The 26,420-nt window shown below is 36.7% G+C and overlaps 1 protein-coding gene across 3 annotated transcripts in view; it reads left to right on the top strand.

Moving 5' to 3' along the window:
• Positions 1-26,420, top strand: part of LOC121855594 (membrane-associated protein Hem-like) — a 96,370-nt gene that overhangs the window by 52,745 nt on the left and 17,205 nt on the right. For 2 of the 3 annotated variants that reach the window (XM_042350641.1, XM_042350640.1), the window contains exons 19-23: positions 112-205; positions 6,930-7,090; positions 12,182-12,202; positions 18,237-18,321; positions 20,084-20,172. In XM_042350641.1, coding sequence (XP_042206575.1) covers positions 112-205; positions 6,930-7,090; positions 12,182-12,202; positions 18,237-18,321; positions 20,084-20,172 — 450 coding nt within the window. The remainder of the gene's footprint in view (positions 1-111; positions 206-6,929; positions 7,091-12,181; positions 12,203-18,236; positions 18,322-20,083; positions 20,173-26,420) is intronic. The other variant, XM_042350642.1, reaches the window with a different exon arrangement.

Here is a 26,420-nt window from a genome sequence, read left to right as displayed (position 1 = left end):
TTTCTCCCATTTACTACCATACTAAATAGATTATGGTCTCTTATGGTGGCGATCACTTTAATAGTCAATTACTTCCCTGTTCATTTTACTTATTCTTTCCTTCTTTTACAGAAACTTGTAATTCTGAACAAGGAAGTTTTGCTCTCCATGAGAACAAATTTTGACAAACCTGACCAAATGAAGGAATTGTTCAAGAAATTGCAGCGTACGTATACATGATGTTCTGTATGTTATGTTTTAAACATACAGTATGTTAGATAAAGGAATAATTTTTTAAGTAATGGTATTTATATTCCTTTACATATGTATAATACACATGATAGTTTTTGTTTATAAGGCAGTGGCTTCTTTGTTTATATGCTTATTAAGGCACATATCTGAATTAATATCTAATGCTATAATCTATCTCTGCTGAAGGTAGGTATGTATGTATGTGTTATTATTGTTTGAAGATGTTACCAAAGATAAGGTAAATACCTCAGTTTTTTGTTTTTTCTATTTGCCATTTCTTATATTTAGTGTAGATCTTAACACTTTTCAATTTCAGTACGTAATACATCTGACATTTCTTTCTATTTAAAGTTATTATCATTCATATTATTTTTACATATAGTCCTTATTTATTACAAGGCTTCTACTCTTGAAAATTGTTGTTTTGTGTAAAATTGCAATATGAGAAACCAATTTTCCCATAAAAACCAATGTATTAATGGGGGATGCCTTTTGGGTAATTGGCTGATTTTGTGTGCTGTACTGAAGTTCTGTATATAAATAGAAAAAACAAAACATGAAATACATACATATATACAAGAAATACAGTACAATGTATATACAGCATGCCCTTAAAATTTGCGGGGGTTTGGGTCTGAAAATGGCTGTGAATTGCCAAATCCGCTAATATCATTTGCTGACGGGGGGGACACTTATTTCTTTTACCTGGATTGTATATGTGTGTGTGTGTGTGTTACCACACACACACATACACACACACATATACAAATAAATAATGATGGGAAAATTCTCTCACAAATAATCAGAAACAAGTCAACAAAATGTATCAAAATGTAGAAAAAATGTGAGAGTCTACCCTCAAGTCTAGTCCATGCTTTGTTATTAAAGATGAGTTTGTGGGGTTGTCATACGGCAATTTTTTCCTAAAAATTACTGTATCTAGAACGAATGGTGTCTGAGTACCGGCTGGGTTGATACGTAGATCAAACTTACAGAATTTCTTTCATAGCCATCTAGCCAACCCAACATGAAGGTTGTCAGTAATTGCGGTGTAATACTGTACTTTTTTTCACAATATGGATGTAGGATGGTGTGTGCATGTAACCGAGTAAAAATAAATGAAGAAAGTTACACACAGTCATTTCTGCTACAACACGTGTTTTGTCAACACGAATTGGTTGTAACGTGATTGATGAATAGGGGAACGCTGTTTGTAAAACGCAGACTTTTGCAGACGAATGTTGGCTATAGCGCGATTCCATCCTCAATGTTTTAAGTGTAGCGTGGCGCGGGATTATGCAATGTTTACAGTTCACATTCGACGTCACATGTTCAATTGATTTGTGTGTTTTGTTTGTGAAGTGTTTTTTGAGAGGTACAGTGACCCCTCGTTTAACGAACGCCTCGGTTAACGAAATTTCGGTTAACGAACTGCCTTCCATAAGGATCTTCAATTCGGTTAAAGAACAAAAATTCGGTTAACGAATTTCTTACGAACCGACCTCAACATGTTTTCGCTTGCACTGACCGGGCAACCAGCTTTAGTATCAGTCCGCCAATACATTAATCGGTTCTAGGGCTTAAATTCCTTACTATTTTAGTAAATATCAAGAAGTTTATACTATTCAATAATTTTAAAAGTTTAATATTCAATTTTTTAGTCATTTTAACAATTATTGAACATAATTGAAGGTAAAGTGACTAGTTTAATGCGCGGCATCCAGCCTCTTAACACAGCAAACAGGAGTTACTGTCTCTCTCTGTTCACTGGAGGTAACATCTTGCTTGAGAGACTCTTCAACTAAACACTTTTTTTCTGTGTTTCCAAGCAAATTATTGGTCATTTTGAAATATATTTTACATATTGACAATATATAATGCAGTGCAGTGTTGATTTAAAAAAAATAATCTGAATTACACCAAGAGAGCTAAAATTTTATGGGTGAAATGGCACCAAGGGGTGACTTCTCTTCCACCCCAATGCCTTCTCTTCTTCCTTCTCCTCCACCCCCATTCTAAATCCCATCATCATCATCATCATCATCATCATCATCATCATCATCATCCAGGAGCCTTCTACAAACACACCTCAAAGTAAGTGAACTTTTCTACCATTTTTGTTGAATTTAGGAAATTTTCGGTGAGCTGGAACCAATTACCCAAAACCCATTGAAACAATGGTTTCGGTTAACGAACTTTTAACTAACGACCTTCTGAACGGATTGAGTTCGTTAACCGAGGGGTCACTGTACTCTAATTTTTTTTTTTTTTTTTCAAATTTAGCTGTTGCCCACAAATACCGTATGAAAAGAATAAATAAAAAGAATGTTTCGCACTGAAGACTAATAACGGTTTACACCAGCGCTCTCAGTTTACATTATGTGATCAGTTGAATCGCACTGTTTTTGTCGAGTGCTCTGTGAAGTGTCCGTGATTTTCGCTGTTTTTTCCAATTTTGTTGTGTTAGCCATGAATATGGAAAGGCAAGGTAAGAAGAATGTTTCCAAGAAGCGCTCTGGTGATCGAATTGCTGGTGGTGAACACGAAAGAAAGGCTATAGCACTACTGCTGGAACAAGCTTGAATGCTAGTAGATCTGTGAGTTCACAGCCAAAATAATCTGCACCTAACCCTATTTTCTCCATATGCCCTGTTAATTTTATTGCGTGAATTTCTATAGCGCGAGTTTTCACAAGAATGCAACTATCGCATTGTAGCAGAAATGACTGTACTGTATATCTATCTGAAAATATGAGTTGAAAACAACCATAGCACCTCACAGCTTGGGCCAGTAGCCTGGTGGTTACAATGACGAGCTAACATAGCTATAATACCATGGTCAATCACTTAAGCACTATTCTATCAGTAAACATTAATAATAACAGTAAATCCAGTGAAATATGGCAGGGAGCAAGGAGAGTTACAACAGCAGAAAACGCGCTAAATAACAAACACAGTAACTCCTGTTGCCAAGTGTACGTATGAGAGAAATACATATTTTGTAGTCTAACTTGAAAATGGTACAGGCTCATTGATAAACAAATTATGTAAACCATGCATTTTTCTTTGATAACATAGTAAGAAACATTGTGTCATTACTAGAGTGAATGAATTAACCCTTACGCCCCGGGTGATGTACTAAGACGCCCTACTAGCACGCCCTGGGTGATATACTAAGACGCCCCACTAGCACGCCCCAGGTGATGTACTAAGATGCGCGCCATTTCCTGCAACTGTTTAAATGCCCAGAGCGGATTATCAGGTTCCAATGTGACTATTTGCCTGTCATGCCACACCTCCGCCACAGGGAAGCTTCCTGAACGTAATTACCTAGTTTTGTTTGTTTCATTTCCATTGATTGTCTGTTTTATCAGGTATCAATTTAATACAGTACAGTATTGCTAAAAGTAGAGTAGTTGTATTGTAGTGTAGTATTACCAGAAAATAATGCCATGATTATGTTATTAATGTATTTATTTGTGGAATTATTATTATTTTATTCATTATTTGCCCTACCAAACACAAAGACAGCCAGACAGCCTGGTGACCGACTGGCGAGTGTTGCCAAGCAATTTTTATAAAAAGTAATACAAATAAAATATTCTAAATTAATTATTAATAGCAAATAAGTATTATGATCAGTAAATATATGCATTATTGGCCATCTTGGACACAAAGGCAAGCTAAAAATAGCTGGTAAGTGCGTAGGTGACCACGAGCTCAGCTGTCAAAACAATACTGACACCTTATAGCCCTCCCCCTCCCTCCCTCAGCACTGTCAGGGAAGTTTCTAGAGGGTCAATATATAGTTTTTCTTACTTACTTTTTATTTTTTTATCATTTAAAAAGGTTAAAAATTATTTTTGGAAAGTTTTAATTTTTCTCAATTTAATTTACCCCCACATGGGGGGTACTGCCAGTGGTACCCTAACCTGGAGCTTAAGGGTTAATATACCCATAAACAAAAATTGACAACTCTATTATAAAAAAAAACATATTAACACTCACCATTTCATGCTGGCAGTTTGTGTAGAGACTGTTTTCCTCTCTCCCCTGCCACTGATGAATATCATAATGAAAATGATGAATGATGATGATATCAATGAAGATGAAGGCAAGGGAATTCTAAGTGCTCCTCATTTGCTTTGAAAGAGGAGAGCGGAGGGAGGTTAGAGCTGGGGGCGGCAAGAGGAGGGTCGTCCATGTTGGAATCAGAGTCAGAAGGAGATGCACAAACAAAAGGAGCGTGAACAGGAGGCTGAGGCTCTCTTGCAGGAGTGGATGAAGGCAGGAAGTACATGGTGATTGGAGGGTGGGCAACCTTGCGCATGAGTCCCTTCATTATTTCCCTGTAAGGAAGTAGGAGTTGCTCCAGACCTCTCTTGAAGATGATTGATCACTCGAAAGAGGGATCGGTCTCAAATAACATGTCCACGAGTGCTCTACTAGCCAGCAAGAACCTGTTGAGGCCTGTGACGTTTAAGGTGGGCACCTCCTCCACTTCACCTTCTTCCTCCTCATCCTCACGACATTGCTCCTCGACAAGCTCGGCCAGCTCTTCCTCGGTCAGCTCTTTCCCATCATGACCCAGGAGCTCTTCTTGCACTTCTTCCTCCTGAAATTCGTTGATCCCCCTCACCTCCCGCTTGACGGGCAAGCTGGACTATGTGCTGCACATCCTGGTCGACTGTGGGGAAGCCAGCAAAGTCGTTCACTACCTCTGGCCACAAGGCCCTCCAGCAGGAGTTAACACAGAGGGCTGCCAGGTCATTATGGCACTGCTGGATGAAGGAGGTGCAGTCTGCAATGGAAAACTTCTTCCACATTTCCTGCACTAACTCGGCACCATTCCGTGTTTCGTCGTACAAGGCCTGCCGTATCCTGCTGAAGGTATGGGTAATGTACTTGGCCTTCAAGACAGCGATGACTCCATGGTCGAGTGGTTGGAACAATGATGTGTTCTTGGGCAGAAAGATCACCTCAACATTTCTGTTTGCGACTTAGAGGGCCTCGGGGTGGTCAGGGCAGTTGTTGACCACAAGAAGGACCTTAAACTCCTGGCCTTTCTCCAGGTAATCCTTGACCTCCCCCACAGAACAGTTGTGAAACGAGTCGGTGAACAACACTGCTGTCATCCAGGCTTTCTTGTTATGGTGGTAGAAGACTGGGAGGAGGTGCATGTCTTTGTTCTTGCATGCACATGGGCTTGATCATGTGTCCTGCAGCATTGCCACATAGCAAGAGAGACACACGATCTTTGGCCACCTTGAAGCCCGGTGCACTTCTTTCTTTCTTGGAAATGAACAGCCTTGCTGACATCTTTTTCCACCACAAGCCAGTTTTGTAAACAGTGAAAACCTGCTGTGGCTTGTAGCCCTTCTGCCGGATAATCTCAGCAAAGATCACAGGACACTCCCTAGGTGCTACATCATCTGTCAAGGGTGAATCATCAGGGATCTTCAAGTTGTACAGGTTGTAGTGCTTCTTGAAGTTCTCAAACTACCACCTTACTGGCATTAAAACCTTTCTTTGAGGTATCACCAGAACCACCAGCACTAGCACCACCTTCACTACTCACTTCCCCTTTGTCACCTTCCTCAGCATGGAATCTGTCATACAGGACCTTGGCTTTGTCACAGATAAACTTTTGGCTGAGAGGGATGTGGCAGCGGTTAAAGTCCTCAATCCAGATGTTCAGGGCTTTCTCCATCTTCACCGTAGCTGTATCCCTCACATTAGCAGCTACCTTGGCAGAAGAGGGGGCACTTTGGGCAAAGCTTTGGTGACTCTCAAGTTTGTCCAGCAGATGTATCTTCTCCAGTAGGGTCATGACATTCTTTTCTGTCTTCACTTGTTTGGGCACCTTCCTGTGGCTGGATGAAAGTGGTTGGGGGCTTTTGGGAGTCATCACAAGCACGAGGAGCACAGTTGTTAAGAGATTAGAGTAGCACACACACGAGACGGACAAGTGTTTATCCCGAACTGAGGTGGAGCAAGCACGTGGGCCAGCCTCACGGGACAACTGAGATATCTTACGGGACCCCACAAAACTTGCGCACTCCCTGTCCTGGCCGTGAAAATGCCGCCAACTTTAAAACTACCCACATACATTCTTGGGTACATCCAGGGTGTCATCTACGAATAATCGAAGGCCACGAATTAAAAACCCATGAATTATAAGGGCATGTTGTAATTAATACAACCGAGAAGCATGTGCATGTTCTACTTCTCATGGCCACCACAACCATCTACACCCATTATTACCTCTCTTATGCCATTAAAGCAATAAGTATGTGTTAGGTATAAGAGTGTATAAAAAGTTAGAAAATTATATAATATTGATTGATTTATTGTGTGCATGTTCTCCCTCCCAAGGCAGTGAGTTGAATGATGTGTCTCTGTGCATCTAGACATACAGAATAGAACTGGTACTGTACCACACAATTTCAAATTGAGTTTAACAAAATTTATTCACTCACCAAGTACTGTCATCAGCAAAATGCTCACATCATTGGTGCACCTCCAGTGATTCAAATTAAACTACTCACAACACTGTTCTCTACCACTGCTACCATCTGATTATCATGTTCAGACATTTTATTAAGTTTTGTTTGGGAAAGAGAGATGATCTTTTGAAATTGTTTTTATTATGTCACCAAATACCTGTTACAACAACTTCATAATATTTTTTTTCCGCAGAGGTAGACAGTGTTTTGTCACGTATGCAGATAATTGGTGTCATCCTGTGCTTCCGAAAGTTGGCTCAGGAAGCGCTTGCTGATGTTCTTGACAATCGCATTCCATATCTGATGTCATCTATAGCTGACTTTAAGCACCATGTACCCAATGGAGATACCATGGTTAGTGTTAACATAAAGAAATATTAAGTACAAAAGGTCTATGACACTAGGTATTGATAAAACATCTATTATAACAGAGTTTGATTTCTTGGTAATGTTGAATAGCGAGGGTGAGAGAAAGTGTGGGAATAATGGATAGAAAGAGATATTAGGATAGATTGACAGAAATATAGATACTGAATAAAATAGAGAAGGAATAATAGATAATGGGTTACCGTATATACTCGTGTATAGTTCGAGTTTTTAAGACCAAATTTTTAGGCAAAAAATTGGGGGTCGACCTCTACATGGGTAATAGTTTTGTTAGGTTGAAAACTATTTACCAGTTACTGCCAGTAAACAATGGAAATGTAAAATATGTACCAGTTAGTAATGAAAAATTGTGCAGTTCCTTCAGCAGATGAAGCTCACCAACTTACAATAGGCTAAATTACCTTACAACGAGCTTTCAGTAGTCTATGTTGAAGTTCTTAGCACAGGCTAACTTATCATATCATATACGGTATCACAGTTCTCATTGATCTACAAAAAATACCGGTAATAAAAACCTTTTTGATATTTCACACTTAATATAATACCCGGTAATCTACTTCAACCTCCTATTGTTTACAACGACGCATGACGCACCACCAGCTGTTGCGTATCAGCTAGACGGTACACGTGTTTTTCGAATCGTTTTCAGTTAAGAAGCTGTTACATCACATGTATATTTTACCTTAACTGTGCTTGAATGAATATATTCTCGGAAATAAATAGTAGTTTTGCTGAAACGTGATGTATTTTAATGTAAAATAGGATAAAATACATGACAAAAATAAATGATTTTACCTAACCTTCCGATGTTCAAGAGAAGTTACTCGTTTATTTTTAATAGTTTTTGGTTAAAATATTGTTATATTACAATGATATTCTATTCATACTGTGCTTGATATAATGCATTCACGGAAATGTATTATTTTTTCTGAAATGACGTACGTATTACAGTGGAAAGTGGGATAAAATCATGACGAAAACACTTGACTTTCGCTTTGTTTCGTTGTTCAAAAGATGTTACCATAATCGCTTTTCGAATGGTTTTCAGTTAAAAAACTGTTGTATTACAATAATATTCCCTCCTAATTGACTTGAATAAATACTTGAATGGAAAAATACAATATTTTTGTTGAAACTACCCCTCGTTTCAGTGTAAAGTGTCGTAATAATAAATGGTAAACAATTTGCCTTCGGCACTCGGTGTTTCAAGCACAGCGAGCCTCAGTTTATAGGACGTAGAGTGTTTTTACTGAAGGTTTTGTTGTTCCATTACCCTAAAAAATACGGGTCGACCTATAAACGAGGGGGGGTTATAGACGAGTATATACGGTATATGGAGCTTATACATACAGTACAGTATAATGTATTTCAGTATTACTATCAGACACGTTAAATGATAATAATAGATGGCTGGTCTTGACGTAAATTATATACAGTATACCGTAAAAAAATCCAGTGGAAATACAGGGGATATAAATATATATAACAATATATGCTTGTGATTACTTGCATGTGTTTATGTGTAAAATGGAAGATCTTTTGTATCAAGCATGGAAAGTTAGAGTTTGTCATACAGATTTTAGAGATATAAGGTTAGACACATCGTCATATCTAATACAGTGGTCCCTCAGTTAACGAACGGTTCGATTAAGGAATTAGCTACCATAAGGATTTTCAGTTCGATTAACGAACAAAACTTTGATTAACGAACTCCTTATGACAAACACTTTTGTTATGCTCATCAGCTGATCAGCTGAATGGCTAGTCCGCCAATACAGTAATTGGTTCAATGTTTACATTCGTTTCCAGTGAAGTAAATATCAAGAAAGTTGGTCCCTTGAATATTTCTGCATTTTTTATATTAAAATTATTGGTCATTCTGAAATTTAGTTAACATATTGATAATATAGACAGTACAGGGAACAGTTTTTGTGCACCCATCAGCTGATTGAATCACCCAACAACCCTTCTCAGTTTAACTTTGTTTACAGTGGAGTGAACATCGATTTTGTTGGTCTCTTGAATATTTTTGCATTTTTACATTAAAATTATTGATCATTCTGAAATTTAGTTAACATATTGATAATATACAGTGCAGAAATTATTATGAAACATGAAGAAGGCATTAGAATCAATGAACTCTGAAAAGAGTGCCTCTACAATCAACTGTTTGATATGTAAACAAAGCTGCCGGTAATACGACATACACACCTCAAAGTAACTTAGAATACAGTATTCTATTGTTTTTTATTTATTATTGTACTGTATACTGTACAGTATAGTACTGTATTTAGTTTATATTAATGTTTTCTTAATTCTGTTACTGGTATACAGTACTTTGTATGTATCTTTTCTGTGAGTTGGAACCAATTACCCAATATCCCATTAAAATAATAGATTCAGTTAATGAAATTTTCGGTTAACGAATGACTCTGGAACGATTTGTGTTCGTTAACCGAGGGACCACTGTGCATTACTTCTTTCTTACTTTCTTGTGAAATGGATCATGTAGTACAAAAATATTAAAGAAGGTGTGTAATATTATGACTTAATATTATAGAGAACAGTGCAACTCAAGTATAGAAGATGACAGGAAAGGGTTAAAACAACCTGTAGAAATGTCTACACACAAGTACAGTACTGTATTGGTATTCATAAGTTGCACATCATCTCTATTTTATGGACATTCCCATGCTTGTGTAGTTTAGACATGATTACTTGATAGCATAGTTTCCTGGTTGCTGTTAGACAAATCTGAATCCATTTTGAATGCTGATGCCCTTCCTATTGCCAGTCCATTTTTACAGTGGGAACTATGCTTTATATGTAGGACTTCCAAGCACCCTATTGGCTAAAAAGGCAGGGAGGGTTGCAACTTCCTGAGGTAATCAGAGATTACCCACCTACATCCAAGTAAAAAAAAAAAAGAAAATCATAACTTGAACTGGGATCATCAGATCCCAGTCTGGCAGCTCTCAGAACTTGACCATTACGGTCATTTATATGATATAATAAAAAATATAAATGAAATGAAATCGCGCAAAATATGAGATCTTACTTTAGTGTAAAAGGTTGTGTTGATTGCACTATTATTTTTATTTTATTTTTTATTTTTATTTTTTTTTACGGGGATTAGTCCACCCGCGAACAGGTCACTGACCCACATCGGGGTGGGGGATATAATAATAATGCTAATAATTAATAAAAAATTATAAAAATAAATAAAAAATTTAATAGAAAATAAAAATAAAATAATAATAACACAATTTTAATAATAATAATAATAATACTGTATTAATAATAACTATAAATAAATACAAAAATTAAAAACTAAATCAAGAGTGAGAAACAATATAAAGTATGTACAGCATGTTGTGTTCTTAATAGTAAGAGAAACAATTGAGACCCTGCAATTGTGTGTAAATGAGGTAGAATGTCAGATCAGCAACCTGGGACTTGGTCACAATATTTGTGGTGTCATATAGCAGCAGGGTCTACCATTAGACAACACATTATGCTTCCAATATCTTCCCAGGCGGTAGTACCTCCCTGTTTGGTAGCTGCCTACTATCTACTTCCTGACGTGTTTTACCAATTTTTATCCCCAGACTTGAAGAGTGAGGTAATGCAGCAGTCATTTGTCATATGGATCTACTTTGTACTGACAAATACTAGAAGTTTGAAATGTGCTCTATATATATATATATTTAATGTGAATGTTGTTCTCTTAGGATTTAGAACAGATTGAATATACTATTTGAGAGTTATGGAAGTTACAGTAGTCAACTTTTTGTTGGGATGGAGGGACAATTACTGTTGTTCTAACTGTTAACGTTTAAAGTAACCCTCAATATACAGGTTTGATCCCTAGAGGAGTTGATAAGTGTTGAGGTTGCAGATAAAGGTAATTTTTTTACATCATAGGAAAAGGTAGGATGGTTTAGAATGTGTAAAGCTTTCAGCAGTTTATTGGAAGTTATGGACTCAATAATTAGACAGACCCCTTTTTCCCTTATACACTATGTCTTTTGATAAAGTAATTTTTCCCTAAATATGTAATAAGAATGCCATTTCATACACTGTCATAAAAAATTCGCCTCATGACATGTTTAGGAATTTCTCTGTTCATTACAGTACTGATTTTCTGCAATTATATTTTTATGCTTCTCTGTTGTATATTGATGATAATTGTACATAGTGATATAATTGCCTTGTGTGCAGGTAATGGATTTTTCCAGCAACAGGTTTTATACATTGAGAAATTTATTGTTTCCTTTCATGAATTTCTTACAACTGATGCATACAGTATTAATTTTTCTCAAGAGAATTCTTTGCTTCGACTATTTCAGATCCATTATGGAAGTCTATAGTTCTGCTTCTTAATAACACAATGCTTCATAATTGACGAACCATTATAGCTTCCCCTGATTGATTGATGTGAAAAATTTCAGCCAGAATGTTTGAGCTCTTTTATTTATTTTATTGTGTTTATTTAATTTGTAATTGATAGTAAACATAAGAAATTAATAAATACGAGTACATGAACTCTTAATTTCATTAATGTACTGGGCTCTTGGTTCTAACTTATTTCCAAAATATATATAAATGACCAAAAGTAAAGTAATACCGAGTAACTTCTACTATTACCATACATTACTAAAGTCCACAAATATCTCAAACACCACTGGCTCTATGATCAGCTTGTTAGGCAGTTTCCTTCTAGCAGTTTTCTTATAAAGAAAATCAGGCTTCTTGGAAACTTGATATCAGGTTTAATGTAGCTAATCATGTCCAATAAGCTTTTGATGGAGTTCACATTAGGCTCAACTTAATTTTGATGAAATTATGTCATGAGTTTAATTACACCTTTTTGATATTTCCTTTCAAGGTGCAGCTTGCTTATTTAAATTGTTATGATGAGCCTGAGATGTATTTAAACTCCATCTGAGGTTCAAACAGCTTATGCTATTATACTTGAAACTGTGAGAAAGAGTTGAGGATTGCAGGATACTAATACACTATTCCTTCCCATGTGATGCGGGGGTTGTTCATGAGCAGATTGAGAACATTAAGCTCCAGGTTAGCAGAGAGTGAGTTCTTTTTAGCATGCCTGGGAGATGGTGGTGGTAAAGGTGATGGTAAACGTATTGTAATTGGTGCTGGTAGTAATAATATTGGTTGTGGAGATGGTACTTTACCATGTATGCTGTAGTGTGGTAATTGGCTCAAAACTCAATAATATACAAGTCAAAATAGGAAACCCCAACATCTATGCACGTTTGTGAGAATCTTGGGTTTCTAATTACTGTATTATTGATATTGAAATTTGCTCTGATTTAGTGCTAATAGCATTAAGAAGGAGCACAGCAGAGAGCCTGCACATCCTTCAGATTTCTTCAGTTGCTTCATTTTCAATGTCATGATTGGACACAGATACTTCTGAGTAGGACTGAAGCCTGTTGGTTACTGCAGCATTTTTCAATTATGCATCAAACTACATTTGTTTACTAATTGTTTTCTGGTTTGGGGATATTTTTTATATATTTATTAACATGTTGGATATTTGTAGACAGTAACACAACTGGGGGATTTTAACGTTGTAGAATTCCTCTCGTATACTGTGCAAAATTCATTACCTTTTCATGCTAATATCAGTATTAATGATTTGGATTGAGTTATTTGTAAATTATTGTCCCAGGATTTTGAGTGATGATTGTAATGTGTAAATATAAAGTGCTGTTGAGGTGCATTACTCTATTCCATGTTTTTTATTTATATTCTTTAGGCTTGATGTCACCAGTCAATATATCCAGAAAGAAGTAGCTCTTTTAATTCTATTTACTTATACAAGTTGATTTTGTCACATTTTACTGTATAGTATACTAAAGTAAATCTAACTTTGTATTAAGAAAATGTTCAAGTATAACAAGACAACAGTACAGTATCAAACTTTTCCTAATGAATTTTTCCAAAGTTACATGCTGTACAGTATATTTTACACATTACAGTACATCCATATGTTTGTGATATAAATCTAGCATAAGAAGTTTTTTGTGTTGGTGTGGTTGTGGTAAATACTAACATTGGCACAGAATAATCTAACATGCGATAAGTATTCTGATATACCCTCTAGTTAATGAAAACTTATATGAATTTGCTTTTCATTCATATTGCATTATAGATTTCAATACAGTATTATGTTACAAAAAATACATTGGAAAAGAAGCTCAATCTATTGCCAGGAGGAATTATTTTTTCGCTGTAGTTTAATTCTTATTAGTTTGATTAATGAGTGCGTGTTTCATTCAAATACAGAGTCTTTAAATGCAGCCGTCGGGCAGAGCAGTTTTTCAGACAAGCAAATGACCAATAACATTTTAACATGCAGTTGTTTTGCATTAGACTGTATTATTTACTTTTTTAAGTATTTATACGGTTACAGAAAAAAACATTACCACATGCAGTGTATAGGTATTAGGATGTCAGTGAGAACAGTGTTTAAAGCATGTTTTCTGTTATCTCTGTAATTTTTTTAATTCCAAGACTCCCATAAGAACGGGAGGTGCTCTATATTCCGTGCCGCAACAAATGAATCTGGAGTACCTTACCCGCGCTAAATGAGATACGAAGTGATAATAGGTTCATATAGTAATAAGAAAAGAAAAGGAGAATACTTGAGACTACTAAATGAGACTGTAGTGTTATATCTGTGTGGGGATGTGCTGAGATTGTGCCAGTCTATCTTATTTCCCACCACATCATCAGAAAATTCTTACGGTTGTATCCTCTCAAACAAAACCGTGACAGGTGTTTCCAGTTGGGAAGAATGTGGTTCTCATGAGTTTTAAAATTTTAGTTTTTGTCAGCCATTTACGATACATGCTCTTCTTCCCTTAAGTCTCTTATAATTGCTTCATGCTATACAGTACATGCTGTAATGATAATGAGTTAAAATAAATCATGGAAACCTCTCCCTGTGAGTAAAGATTTACTAACTTCAACCAAGAATTGGTACCAAAGATGACAATATTCCAAAGACAAGACAAGACAAGACAAGATATTCTTTGATAGGATTACTGAATTTTTATTAATTAAAAGTTTATAAGGTTAAAACCCCTATTGGGGTGTGTGTCCTATTAACCTATCAAGCTTATTTTTGCCACAGTCCTCCAGGTGTTAGGTCATAAATAGAGGATTGATCTAGAAACTCCATTTTATGACTGAGCATGGACCAGGCAATTTGGTTGCCCTCCTTTATTGCTGTGAATATTTAAGAAGTGAAGCCTAAAATGACAGCTCCTGACTGCTACAGATGACAGTCATGGTGCACAGAGGCTAGTGTGATGTCATAGCTTGAACCATTTACCTTGAATGGAGAATTGTTTCATAAATGATCCTTTTCAAGGCATTCATTATAGTGAGAATATGTTATTATACTATTTCCACGCTAACCTGACCTGTAAGCCACATCCCTATAGCTACAAATAGCTGATTAGTTCTTAGAAAATGCTCTTGCAGCTGTCCATTAAATCAAACTAAATGCATTCACAATTGTTAAGCAGACTTGTTATTCTCTAAAATAATGTTAAATATTTGGACTATCAAAATACAAATGATTTCAAAGCATTAGCACTTCAGAGAGGATGTTAGAAAATTTTAAATATTTATCATAATAGGTCAAAGATGAAATTTGCCTTTGAATGAAGTCTTCATTATTTCTTTGTTTTGTACCAAACATAAAGCAAACATAAACAAATGATACATAACATATAGCACAATGGGCATTGTACTACAGTTTGTGCAGCTGGATATATCCCAAATCATTTATATACTGTATTTACTGGCGTATAAGACGTATTTTTATTTATTTTTTAAATGTATCCGAAATTACCCTGCGTCTAATGCTCCCATATTACGGATGGGACGTGGAGGTGCCTAGCTAGGTAGTCTGGGACAAGCAGTAGTCCACTAAGCAAAAAAATTTTGTTACTAATAATATTACTCATAATGAATACTGAAAAACAAGCCAAATGATCACAATCTATTATCACAAACTTATGGCAAATTTGCAGATGTAAATAATGGGTTGCATTGGCTTAACGGCAGAGGGAAGCTCACAACATCTCACTGTACCTCCTTCCCCAGGATATGTAACCCACACCAGATACATCTCTTACATTATTTTAAGGACTGTATTACCTTTAAGAAACATTTGTTTATTATCTAAATACCCCTAGAAAGATTAAAGAAATGTTAACAGAAAGTTCAGCCACCAGTCAGTCATTTGCAATGAGTCGATGACGATAGCGATGGTGCTACACCCTGGTGGTAGATCGCGGGAACACAAAACATCACAGCCAAAAATACGAGTTTCACATCCTGTCGGTAATTCTCTTGACCAAAATATAAACAAGCCACACAGCTGCTCTGATCAGAGGTAGAGTTGGGTTAGTAGAATGTTACTATACTGTATATGATTAACTGCCTGTACTGATTCCAGTTTATATTGTATTTACATGCACAAAAACATATGTTTTCCCCTATAAAACCACTTTAAAATCACTTTCGATAATTGTATGACGAAACTTACTAAAAAAAAAATAAATCTGCAAAATATCCTTGTGAAATAGGGGTGCGTCTCATGCGGTGGTGCCTCTTGTATGCCGGTAAATACGGTAACTGATAAAACTTGATATACGTAAATACACGCAATCCAGGAGGGGGGGTAAAATGATCAGGAGAACAGCCACTGGACTTCACGACCACATCGACGTGGTGATCAGCTGACAGTGACAGCTCAGCTGGACACTTGATTCGTACTGTCAGTACAGTAGAGCTCGCATTGGAATACTGTACTGTGATGCACAAAGTAACTATACCTCATCCATCTTTGGCCCATATTTTTTTTCATTTGCACCAAGTTTCTTGATACTTGATGACAGAGGATGAAAATGTTAAACCTTTACATTTCTTCTTAAATCTTGTCACAATGTAGCATTTAAGATGGGGAGATGCCAAGTTAGTGGATGAAGTATTTAATTATCTGCTCGTGTGTGTGAGAAATGTTTTTATTGGTTAAGTACCGCAGCGATGACATCTGTTGACATTTGAGAGTTGACGTGTGCTGGCTGTTGTGCGTCGAGATGAGCAAAATTACCGCCAAGTCCAGTGGCTGTTTCTCTGAGCATTTTACCTCCCCCCAGACTGCACGTATTTATATCGAGTTTTAACAGTTATATAAATGATTTGGGATATATCCAAGGGCACAAACTGTAATACATTGCCAATTGTCCTATATGTTTGGTATCATTTGGTACAAAACAAAGAAATAACAAAAAGACTTCATTCGTAAGCAAATTTCATCTTTGACTTGACTTTTTATGATAAATATTTAAAATTTTCTAACATGCTCTCTTAAGTGCTAAGGCTGCGGCTGCACTGAGAGCGGGCGGGCGCGGAAATCCTTGCAGCATTGTAACTCATAGACGTGGCCCATTGGTAGCAGGCGCGAGGTGGCAACGTTTGCCCGCTCTGACCTGCCCGCTCTCAGTGCGGCCGCGGCCTAATGCCTTGTAATCATTTGCATTTTGATTGTCCAGATATTTAACAGTATTTTAGAGAATAACAAGTCTGCTTAACAATTGTAAACATACATTTAGTTAGAATAAATGGACAGCTACACGAACATTTTCTATGAATCAATCAGCTATTTTTATAGAAGAGGGATGTGGCTTGTGGGCCAGGTTAGCATGGAAATACTATATAGTTCATGAGTTAGTCCTATACACCAATGTCTAGGGATCACTAGGGTTTCCAACCAGTTGTCTTCATGTGTAAATAAATGAGCCTCCTGGTCCAGGTTGGGTCATAAAATGTGATTTCAGGATTAATACTCCATTTATTGTTTACTTTTTATTTAAAATATATTAATGGAATCAAAGGTAAAACTTTTTTTTATTTTCCCCCAGTTTGTATTTAATAGTATGCCTTCATTATTGACTTTGGTGTAAAACAAATTATATCATATATTTTGAAAGTTTCCTTTTCTCTATTAAATACATATTTGTTTTTTATATCTTTTAGTATAATTTCCTGTCTAAAAATTTTTGGGATTTCCACTTCCACTCTTTAGTCTTTATGTTTGTACCTTTTTATTCATATGATTTCTCCTTTCCTTGTTATGGTATTCCCAGTTTGTTCCAGTGCTGCTGTTTCTTATATATACTTAAGTACACCTCGTAAATCTTTCTACATTATAACTGATCTTTTTGCCCATTTATGGCATGATATCTTAGATAATGAAGATCTGCTTGACTCTTGTTCCCTCTCATGTATCCCTTAACAACTTGAAGAGTCTTCGCCCCATGCTCATTGTATATGCACACTTTATCTCTCCGTGCATATGAAAAAGCTTGTCTCATACCATTCTTTGTTGGACCTTTTTCATGTCTGTATCCAGTTAGTTATATAGCCAAAATGGTGTTGTTTGACCAGAGTATGTTTCTTAGACCAAATTACCACATTTATCTTAATTATTTATTGTACCAGTGCTGTAGATTGAGTTTCTGTTGTAGAAGAGGAAGATATTTCCTGGTCTTATACTTACCTTAATATGTACAGTATGTCATTAATTTTATAACTTTTGCTTTGTTATACAGTACCTTTCATTATTGTGATTTAGAAAAAAAAGTGAAAATAGATCATCTTCCAATGAGAAGTTGCAGTTATTATTATGTATTCAAGAGTTTGTTGGTTTTCTTTTGAAGTGCAAGGGACTAAATTGTATACATTTTATATACAGTATCTGAAAAGTGTAGTAGTAAAAGCCATCTATATTTTGGTCATCAGAGAATCCTAGCTGTGTTTTGTTTTATGACATTGTGCTTGCCAATTACATATTAGTTTTGATTTAATTCTTAATGTTTCCTTTTGTAATGTAAAGAACATGAAAATATTAATTTTTAAAATGAGTTATTGTATTATTCACTAGTGATATGAACATATTTCGTTTTGTATTCATATAACCTGAGCACTTACATTTGGATAACCTGATAAAAAGAGGAATACATTTGTTCTAGTCTCAGTTCAGTCATTTTCTTATACTTTATTCTAGCTTGTGAATGAGATGTCCTCGGCTGCTGGCCACCCTTGTGATGTTGACCCAGCACTAGTAAATGTATTACGGTCACATAAAAGTGGTAAGAAATTAAGTTTTCAGTTTTATTTGTATTTCTAGCTAAGTGAATTTGTTTTTTCATTGAAATTGAACTTAAAAAAAAGAGAGAAGTTATATTTACAATAATGCAAATAAACTGAAATGGTTGAACTCTTCTCATCTGACATCCTGTGATTGGCTGTCTTGGTAATGCTAAGTAAGTCACACTGGGCTTACATAAGGTACACAAACACTAATGTTCCCTCCAAGCTGATTTTATGAAAAATTATTAATATATTTAATAAAATGCTATTTTCAGTACACTCCCACCAGTTAAGATATTTATATAAACTATACTTGAGATATTAAAATATTTTATATAAATCTTACATGTAGACAGGTTTGACTTTGTGATGGGCAGATTTTTATTCTATTTATTCTACTTTTTACATATATCTTACTTTTGGGAGAAAATGGTCCTAGGTCATTACAGTGTATTAATTTTTGCACCATATTTTGAATTATCCAGTCCTGTGAGCCCTGCCACATTCATGTCACATGTTCTGTACACTTTGCCTACTCCTCAGTTGTGATGGAGATTAGTACAGTGATAAGTTGTGAACACATTTGCATATAAACATTTGACAGTGTGTTGTCCCCTTTATTTTCATGCTTAGGTCTTCCTTCAAAGTGTGTTTTATTAATTTATCAAATCTTAGTTTTTTGCATATTGCAAAGGTTTGGTGAAATGACATTAAAGATTTATACTTTTATTAATCTGTACAAGGTACTGTACTTTTTTCTCATGTACCAATAGAGTAGAGGTATTTATTCACCAGACTTTAGCTGATGTTCAGTGGTTCATAAATTTCTATGGCCATACCTGTCAGGTCCCGAGGCTGCTAGATTAGAGAGATTAACCTGTATAAAGAATCTAAAAAGGAATACCATACCGTATAACTATATAGGAAACTTCGAATTTTGTGAAACACAAAGGTAACCCAGAAAGGACTGAAGAATTATTGTACAGTATTATACTGGTAAGCCGTACGAGTCTAATAATTTTCCCCTCTCGCCCCTTGGGTCCATGGACCAGATGTCCCAAAACTTTGACCTGCAGGTTAGATCTAATCTGCATGCACCCATCAAGGAACAAAAAATTAAAAAGTTATTAAATATTAAGTAGCTATACTGTTCAGTTAAACCAAATAAACATAACTTTACAGAACCTAACAAGACGAGCCTAACCTAAAATAAAAACAAATTAATTTGACGTATATTCAATGTTTCACATCTCTAGATAATATATTACTGGTACATAAATTCAAGCAAATTGTAACTATTTAAATTAGCATTAATGAAATGCTGCTGTGTTTAACCACTGGTGTACAAGGTTCCCTCTCTACTGAATAAAATTGTCTGCCGTTAGCTAAATAAAGTGTGAAAAGTGGCATCGTTGTAGTGAAGGGGTTAATAATTCCTTGTGTCTTCAAAATATCATTTTTATATATATTATAAGTAAAGTAAATCACTTCTTTCATTTCATTAGAGATTTTAGCAGGATGATTATTTTGACCAGCGGGCCAATTTACCTGATACGCTAAATCTACCTAAGTGGTCCCGCCCAGAAAAAAGTTGGGGACCTCTATCTTGTCAGTGTACTGTACTGTATAGTGCATGGGGCCTGTTTTCTTGTATGTAGTGGATATCATTATTATTTGCTCACCATAAAACTTACAGTAATAATGTTTTGTCTAAGAAATTTTACCTTTCTTATTCCTCATGTTTTATTGGTGTTTTTGCAGAGGTTCCAGATGAAGAATTTGTCATCACATGTCTATTGATGGTATTTGTTGCTGTGTCCATCCCTAAGTTAGCTCGTATGGATAGTACAGTAAGTGGTACAGATTATGGTTTCACATTTGTATGGTAATTTATCACTTAAAAGCTTCTCTTTCCTAACATGCCAAATGTAATACTGATTTTATTTTATTATTTTTTTTTTTTACGGGGATTGCCCACCCGGGCACAGGTCACTGGCCCACATCGGGGCCTAGGGGGCGAAAATGTAATAATAATGATAATGATAATAATAATAATAATAATAATAATAATAATAATAATAATAATAATAATAATAATAAAGAACTACAAAAAAATACAAAATGAAAAAAAAAAATCATGCGAGAAACAATATATGACTGTTGTGTTGTCAATATTAAGAGAAACAATTGAGACCCTGCAATTGTGTGTAAATGAGGCAGAAAGTCAGATCAGCAACCTGGGACTTGGTCAAAATTTTTGTGATGCCATATGGCATGTCATTACTTGTCACTGTTGAGTTACTTTTCCAATTCTAATAAGGAAATTAAGAATAAATCGCACTGTAAAGGCCACAGACATATAAGTCATATTCTTTCTCTCTGTAATTCACTCTTGGGAGTATGTGATACATTATGTAAGTTTTTCAGTTGTGCTTATTGGTCACCGCTTTCAGTGCATTCTGAAAGTACAGTGAGTTCTGCTATAACGCGTGTTTTGTCAACGCTAATTGGCTGTAACGCGACTCCACTCGAACGGTTTATTGTGGCTTGGCGCTGGGTTATGCAGTGTTTACAGTTCACGTTTGACATCACATTTTCAATTGATTTATGTGTTTTGTTTGTGAAGAAATGCAGAAATAATTTACCTGTATATGTAATATTTTTGTGTGTGTAATGTAAACAGAGCGCGGGTGTAAAACGCTACGTATTTTGTTTTTCTCTCTTATTTAAAATTTTACAATTTACATATACAGTGACCCCTCGTTTAACGAACACCTCGGTTAACGTAATTTCGATTAACAAACTGCCTTCCATAAGGATCTTCAATTCGGTTAACGAAAAAAATTCGGTTAACGAAGTTTTTACGAACCGACCTCAACATGTTTTCGCTTTCACTGACCGGGCAACCAGCTTTAGTATCAGTCCGCCAATACATTAATCGGTTCTAGGGCTTAAATTCCTTACTATTTTAGTAAATATCAAGAAGTTTATACTATTCAGTAATTTTAAAAGTTTAATATTCAATTTTTTAGTCATTTTAACAATTATTGAACATAATTGAAGGTAAAGTGACTAGTTTAATGGGCGGCATCCAGCCTCTTAACACAGCAAACAGGAGTTAGTCTCTCTCTGTTTTCACTGGAGGTAACATCTTGCTTGAGACTCTCTTCAACTAAATGCTTTTTTTCTGTGTTTCCAAGCCAATTATTGGTCATTTTGAAATTTATTTTACATATTGACAATATATAATGCAGTGCAGTGTTGATTTAAAGAAAATAATCTTGAATTACACCAAGAGAGCTAAAATTTTATGGGTGAAATGGCGCCATGGAGGTGACTTCTCTTCCACCCCAATGCCTTCTCTTCTTCCTTCTCTTCCACCCCCATTCTAAATCCCATCATCATCATCATCGTCCAGGAGCCTTCTACATACACACCTCAAAGTAAGTGAACTTTTCTACCATTTTTGTTGAATTTAGGAAATTTTCGGTGAGCTGGAACCAATTACCCAAAAACCCATTGAAACAATGGTTTCGGTTAACGAACTTTTCGGTTAACGAACGACCTTCTGGAACGGATTGAGTTCGTTAACGGAGGGGTCACTGTACTGTACAGGTATACTGTATACATAAATATTACATAAATTATTTCTGCAATTCTTCACTAAAAAAAACACATAAATCAATTGAACATGTGATGTTGAACGTGAACTACAAACACTGCATAACCCCGTGCCAAGCCACAACACTGTACAGTAAACTTTAAACGCTTCGTATTTAGTTTTCTCTTTTATTTAAAATTTTACAATTTACATATATATTTACTTTGTAAAATTTTAAATAAAAGAGAAAAACTAAATATGTAGCGTTTTACACCCGCACTGTTTACATCACACACACGATCAGTTTGAAACACGTGGGAAGTTTTTAAGCATCCTCAGTGATTTTTGCTTTCTGTCTCCAATTTTGTGACTATGGAAAAGAAGAATATCTCCGGGAAGCGTTCTGGTGATCGTAAAAGAATGGCTATAACACTTGAAGAAAAGCTTGATGTTGTCAAGCGTTTTGAAAATAAGGAAAGAACATGTGATATTGTGTGTGCAACAGGAATAAAGGAGTCTACTTTACGCACCATTAGAGACAATGCAGCAAAGATTAAAGCAAGCTGTATTGCTGGAAAAACCTTGAGTGCTAGCAAAAGTGTGAGATCACGGCCAAAGGAACTTGAGGAGATGGAATGGCTTCTAAGTGTTTGGATAGAAGATCAAACGCAAAAGCGATATGGGACCAACTTCCTCACCATTAAAGAGAAAACCTTATCAATATATGAGGACCTAAAGAAAAAAGCTGAAAATCCTGATGTGGTTGCCTTTAGTACTGGTAGGGGATGGTTTTCTGGTTTTAAGAACTGCTATGCGTTTCATAATGTAAAGTTATGTGGTGAAGCAGCAAGTGCCGACGAAGCAAGTGCCCGGGCGTTTCCTCCCACTGTAAAGAAATTGATTGAGGAAGAAGGCTACACCTTAGACCAAATTTTTAATTTGGATGAAACAGGTTTATACTTGAAGCACATGCCAACAAGAACTTACATTTCCAAGAATGAGCACATGCTCCAGGCTTTAAGGCTGCGAAGGACCGCGTGACAGTGTTGTTGGGTGCAAATGCTAGTGTAAACTTAAAGCTTAAGCCTGTGCTGGTGTATCACTCTGTCAACCCGTTAGCTTTAAAGGGTTACATAAAGTCTACTCTAGGTGTTCACTTTTGGTCAAGCAAAAAAGGTTGGATGACGGGACAAATTTTTTCTGACCTTCTTGTGGATGTTTTTGGAAATGTTTTTAAAAATTTTTGCAAGAAGAATATAAACTAAGTTTCTCCTCATTTTAGAGAATGCGCCAAGCCACCCTCCCACCATTGCTGAGCTTTCTGACAATATCAAAGTGCTCTTTCTATCTCCAAATACAACATCTCTCCTTCAACCAATGGACCAAGGAGTAATAGCAGCCTTCAAAGCCTATTATTTGAGGCATACATTTAAGAAACTTATTGCAGCTACTGAGGAAGGAAATGATAAGGCCAGTGTTCTTCAGTTTTGGAAAAGTTTCAACATCAAGCATGCAATTGACATCATTGTGGAGGCCTGGGGTGAAGTAAGTAAGGACTGCTTGAGTGGAGTTTGGCAGAAGCTTCTCCCAGATTTAATTCATGATTTTACAGGCTTTGATGCATCAGAGGAGCTCCCAAAAATAAAATAAAATTGTGTTTCTCTTGCAAAGCAAGTTGGCTTTGCTGAAGTGGAAAGTGCTGATGTTGAGGAACTGCTCGAGTCCCACTGTGAAACCTCTCTACAGCTGATCTACAACAACTTGTTGCTGCTGGGGAAATAGAAGATGCCGAAGATGATGAAGTCAAGGATGCAAAACCACGAGAGCTTCCCACTTCTGTTTTGTCTTCTATCCTGAGGGAAGTGATAAGCAGTTGCAGATCTTGGAAGACAATGACTACAATGCAGAAAGGAGGAGGATTGCAGTTCGTGGTGTTAAATCTTTTTTGGCACCTTATGAACAGCTTCTTTGTGAAAGAAGAATGACGGCAAAGCAGCAAACATTAGACGTCTTTTTTAAGTTAACCCCCAAGAAGCAGTCTGAACCACAGTCTGAAGACACTGAACCACAGCCATCCACTTCTGGAATTAGACGTTTTTTTCATCCCTCCCATGCAACCGAAACTGCACCCGATGATGATGATGACGATGACAACTCTCAACTCCTGTCTGCATGACTCCTCAACATCAACCTTCTCCCCCAACAAGTTATATTCATATTTTTTCAAGGTAAAGTGTAACATTTACTGTATGATTTCATTATTAGATATGAATGTAACATTTATTTAGACTGTGCTATCCTTTGTGTTAGGCTAACTACTAAATTTTTTTTTATTTCGAGTAATCTGCACCTAACCCTATTTTTTCCATAAACCCTCTTATTTCTATTGCGCGAATTTCTAGAACGTGAGGTTTTACAAGAGCACAACTATCGCGTTATAGCAGCACTGACTGTACCTCACTTATGTGTCATTGTTTATGTTAATCTGTGTTTTGTGAAAATACCGGTACCTTTATTTTTCAATATTTTAATGACAAGGAAATACATATGACACTGTTCCCCTTGAGGAACAATGCTTCTGAAAAGGTGATCTTATGCTCAAGCAAAGCTTACCAAGTACACCATGACTATGAAAGATGTAAATATATGCTTACTTGTGTGATAAACAGAAGCTATAGAGTGTGGCAGCTGGGTAAATACTGTACAGTGCTCACCTCCTGTCCCTGGGGTTACTAACACCACACTTCAGTCATCTGTAAATGGGTGTTTGACTTTACACTGAAGGTGATCGAATGTAGTGCCAGCCACACTACTGTACCCCCTTGTGTACTGAAAAAAAAAAAACATACCCAACAGTGAGCTCTATTTGGAATGCCCATAATAGATCATCAAGTCTCTGGGACCCACTTTCATTTTTCATTTACCTTAAATTTAAAGAGCTGCAGGTTTATACAGTTGTACCCCACTTAACGCGGTCAATTGAACCCAGAGGGTCCCGCGTTAAGTGAAATCCGCGTTAAGTGAACAACAGAACATATGGGATTAATTCCAATAGAAACCAGCCCGACCCCCAAACTCCACTTTTTGACGACACATAACTATGTTGTAGTAAAAATTCTATCTTAACTTTATGATGGTATGAAAAAACAAGTAATATAGAAGAGGTTAGGTTAGGAAAGATAAAGGTTAACATAGGAAAAATAAAGAATAGGTTAAAAAACGAAAAATTTTGTGGAACACTTACGGTAGTAGAAGAGATGGGTCGGCATACGGGGATGGAGGCTGGTTCCGAGGCAGAGGGCAGATTACTGGCCCTCAGGTGAATCACCATTACTAGGTGAATCACTCACTGTCACTTACAGTTGTCAGGGCTTCCCTGACAAATCCCTCAAAGTCAACTTCACTTTCACTATCACTGGCTTGGGCTGGCTGTGGTGGGTTGCGGGCGAAGAACTCGGTTATGCTTTGCTGACGGCTGGCTTTGATGTTGTCATGATACACCGTGATGTACGGCTCCATAGCCTGCACCAGTCGGGTATGGAAGACTTCATAGCGTTCATCGTCATTGTCGCGGGAAAGGACGGACTTAATTTTTTCTGCAAACTCTATGGCACACTTAATATCACTATGACTTAAACTAGGTTCTTCGGAGAATGACGCACCTTCTTCCTCCTCTTCACTGGCGTGTTCTTCTTCCAACATCTCGTCGGCAGTCACTTCAGGATCTTTGATCACCTCCAGGATGTCTTCGTTGGTGGTCTTTGAGAAGCCTTCAGCTGTAATATTGAGCGCAGCTTCTCTGGCAAGGTCCACTGCTACTGCAACAGTCTGAACCTGACCAGTCACAGGTTCACTCCTCCTCTCACCTGGTATGCCATGCAACACATGTCTCCATGCGTGACGAATCGTAGCAATATTAACCAGTCCCATGCCTCCACCAAGAAGTCTACAGCTTGTTTAACGTTAAACTTCTTCCAAAATTGTTTGACGAGAAGTTCTTGAGTCACCGCCTCTTGTTCCTTGTCCTCGTCGCTTTTGCTCTCGCTGTCGGTGTCACCCAGCTTACGCAACTCATCCTTGGTGTTGGTAGAGTCGTTCAGGAGCTTGAACTTCTTTGCAGAGTACGCAGCTTTCACATTGCAGATCAACTCCTGGTCCATGGGCTGGATTAATGACGTAGTGTTGGGAGGAAGGAAGACCACTTTTACGTTGGGGTGACGATCCATAAGTAGGGGCGAGTGTCCAGGTGCGTTGTCAAGGAGCAACAAAATGTTGAATGGAACATTCTGTTGCTCGCAGAATTTCTTCACGTCGGGAACAAAACAGTTGTCAAACCAGAAGAGGGACAGAGAAGAGGACATCCACGCCTTACGTGCGGTTAGCCAGTGGACATTAAGCTTGTTCATGTCCATATTCTTGTAGGCGTGCGGCTTGCGGGCTGTGTGAATCACCGATAACTTTGGTTTACAGGTACCGGAGGCATTGGTGGTAAACAGG

This window comes from Homarus americanus, unplaced genomic scaffold, assembly GCF_018991925.1.
Source record: "Homarus americanus isolate GMGI-L3 unplaced genomic scaffold, GMGI_Hamer_2.0 scaffold48406, whole genome shotgun sequence".
NCBI classification, from domain to species: Eukaryota; Metazoa; Arthropoda; class Malacostraca; order Decapoda; family Nephropidae; genus Homarus; species Homarus americanus.
The sequence above is the reverse complement of the archived record's forward strand: the minus strand, read 5'-3'. Positions and strand labels throughout refer to the sequence as shown.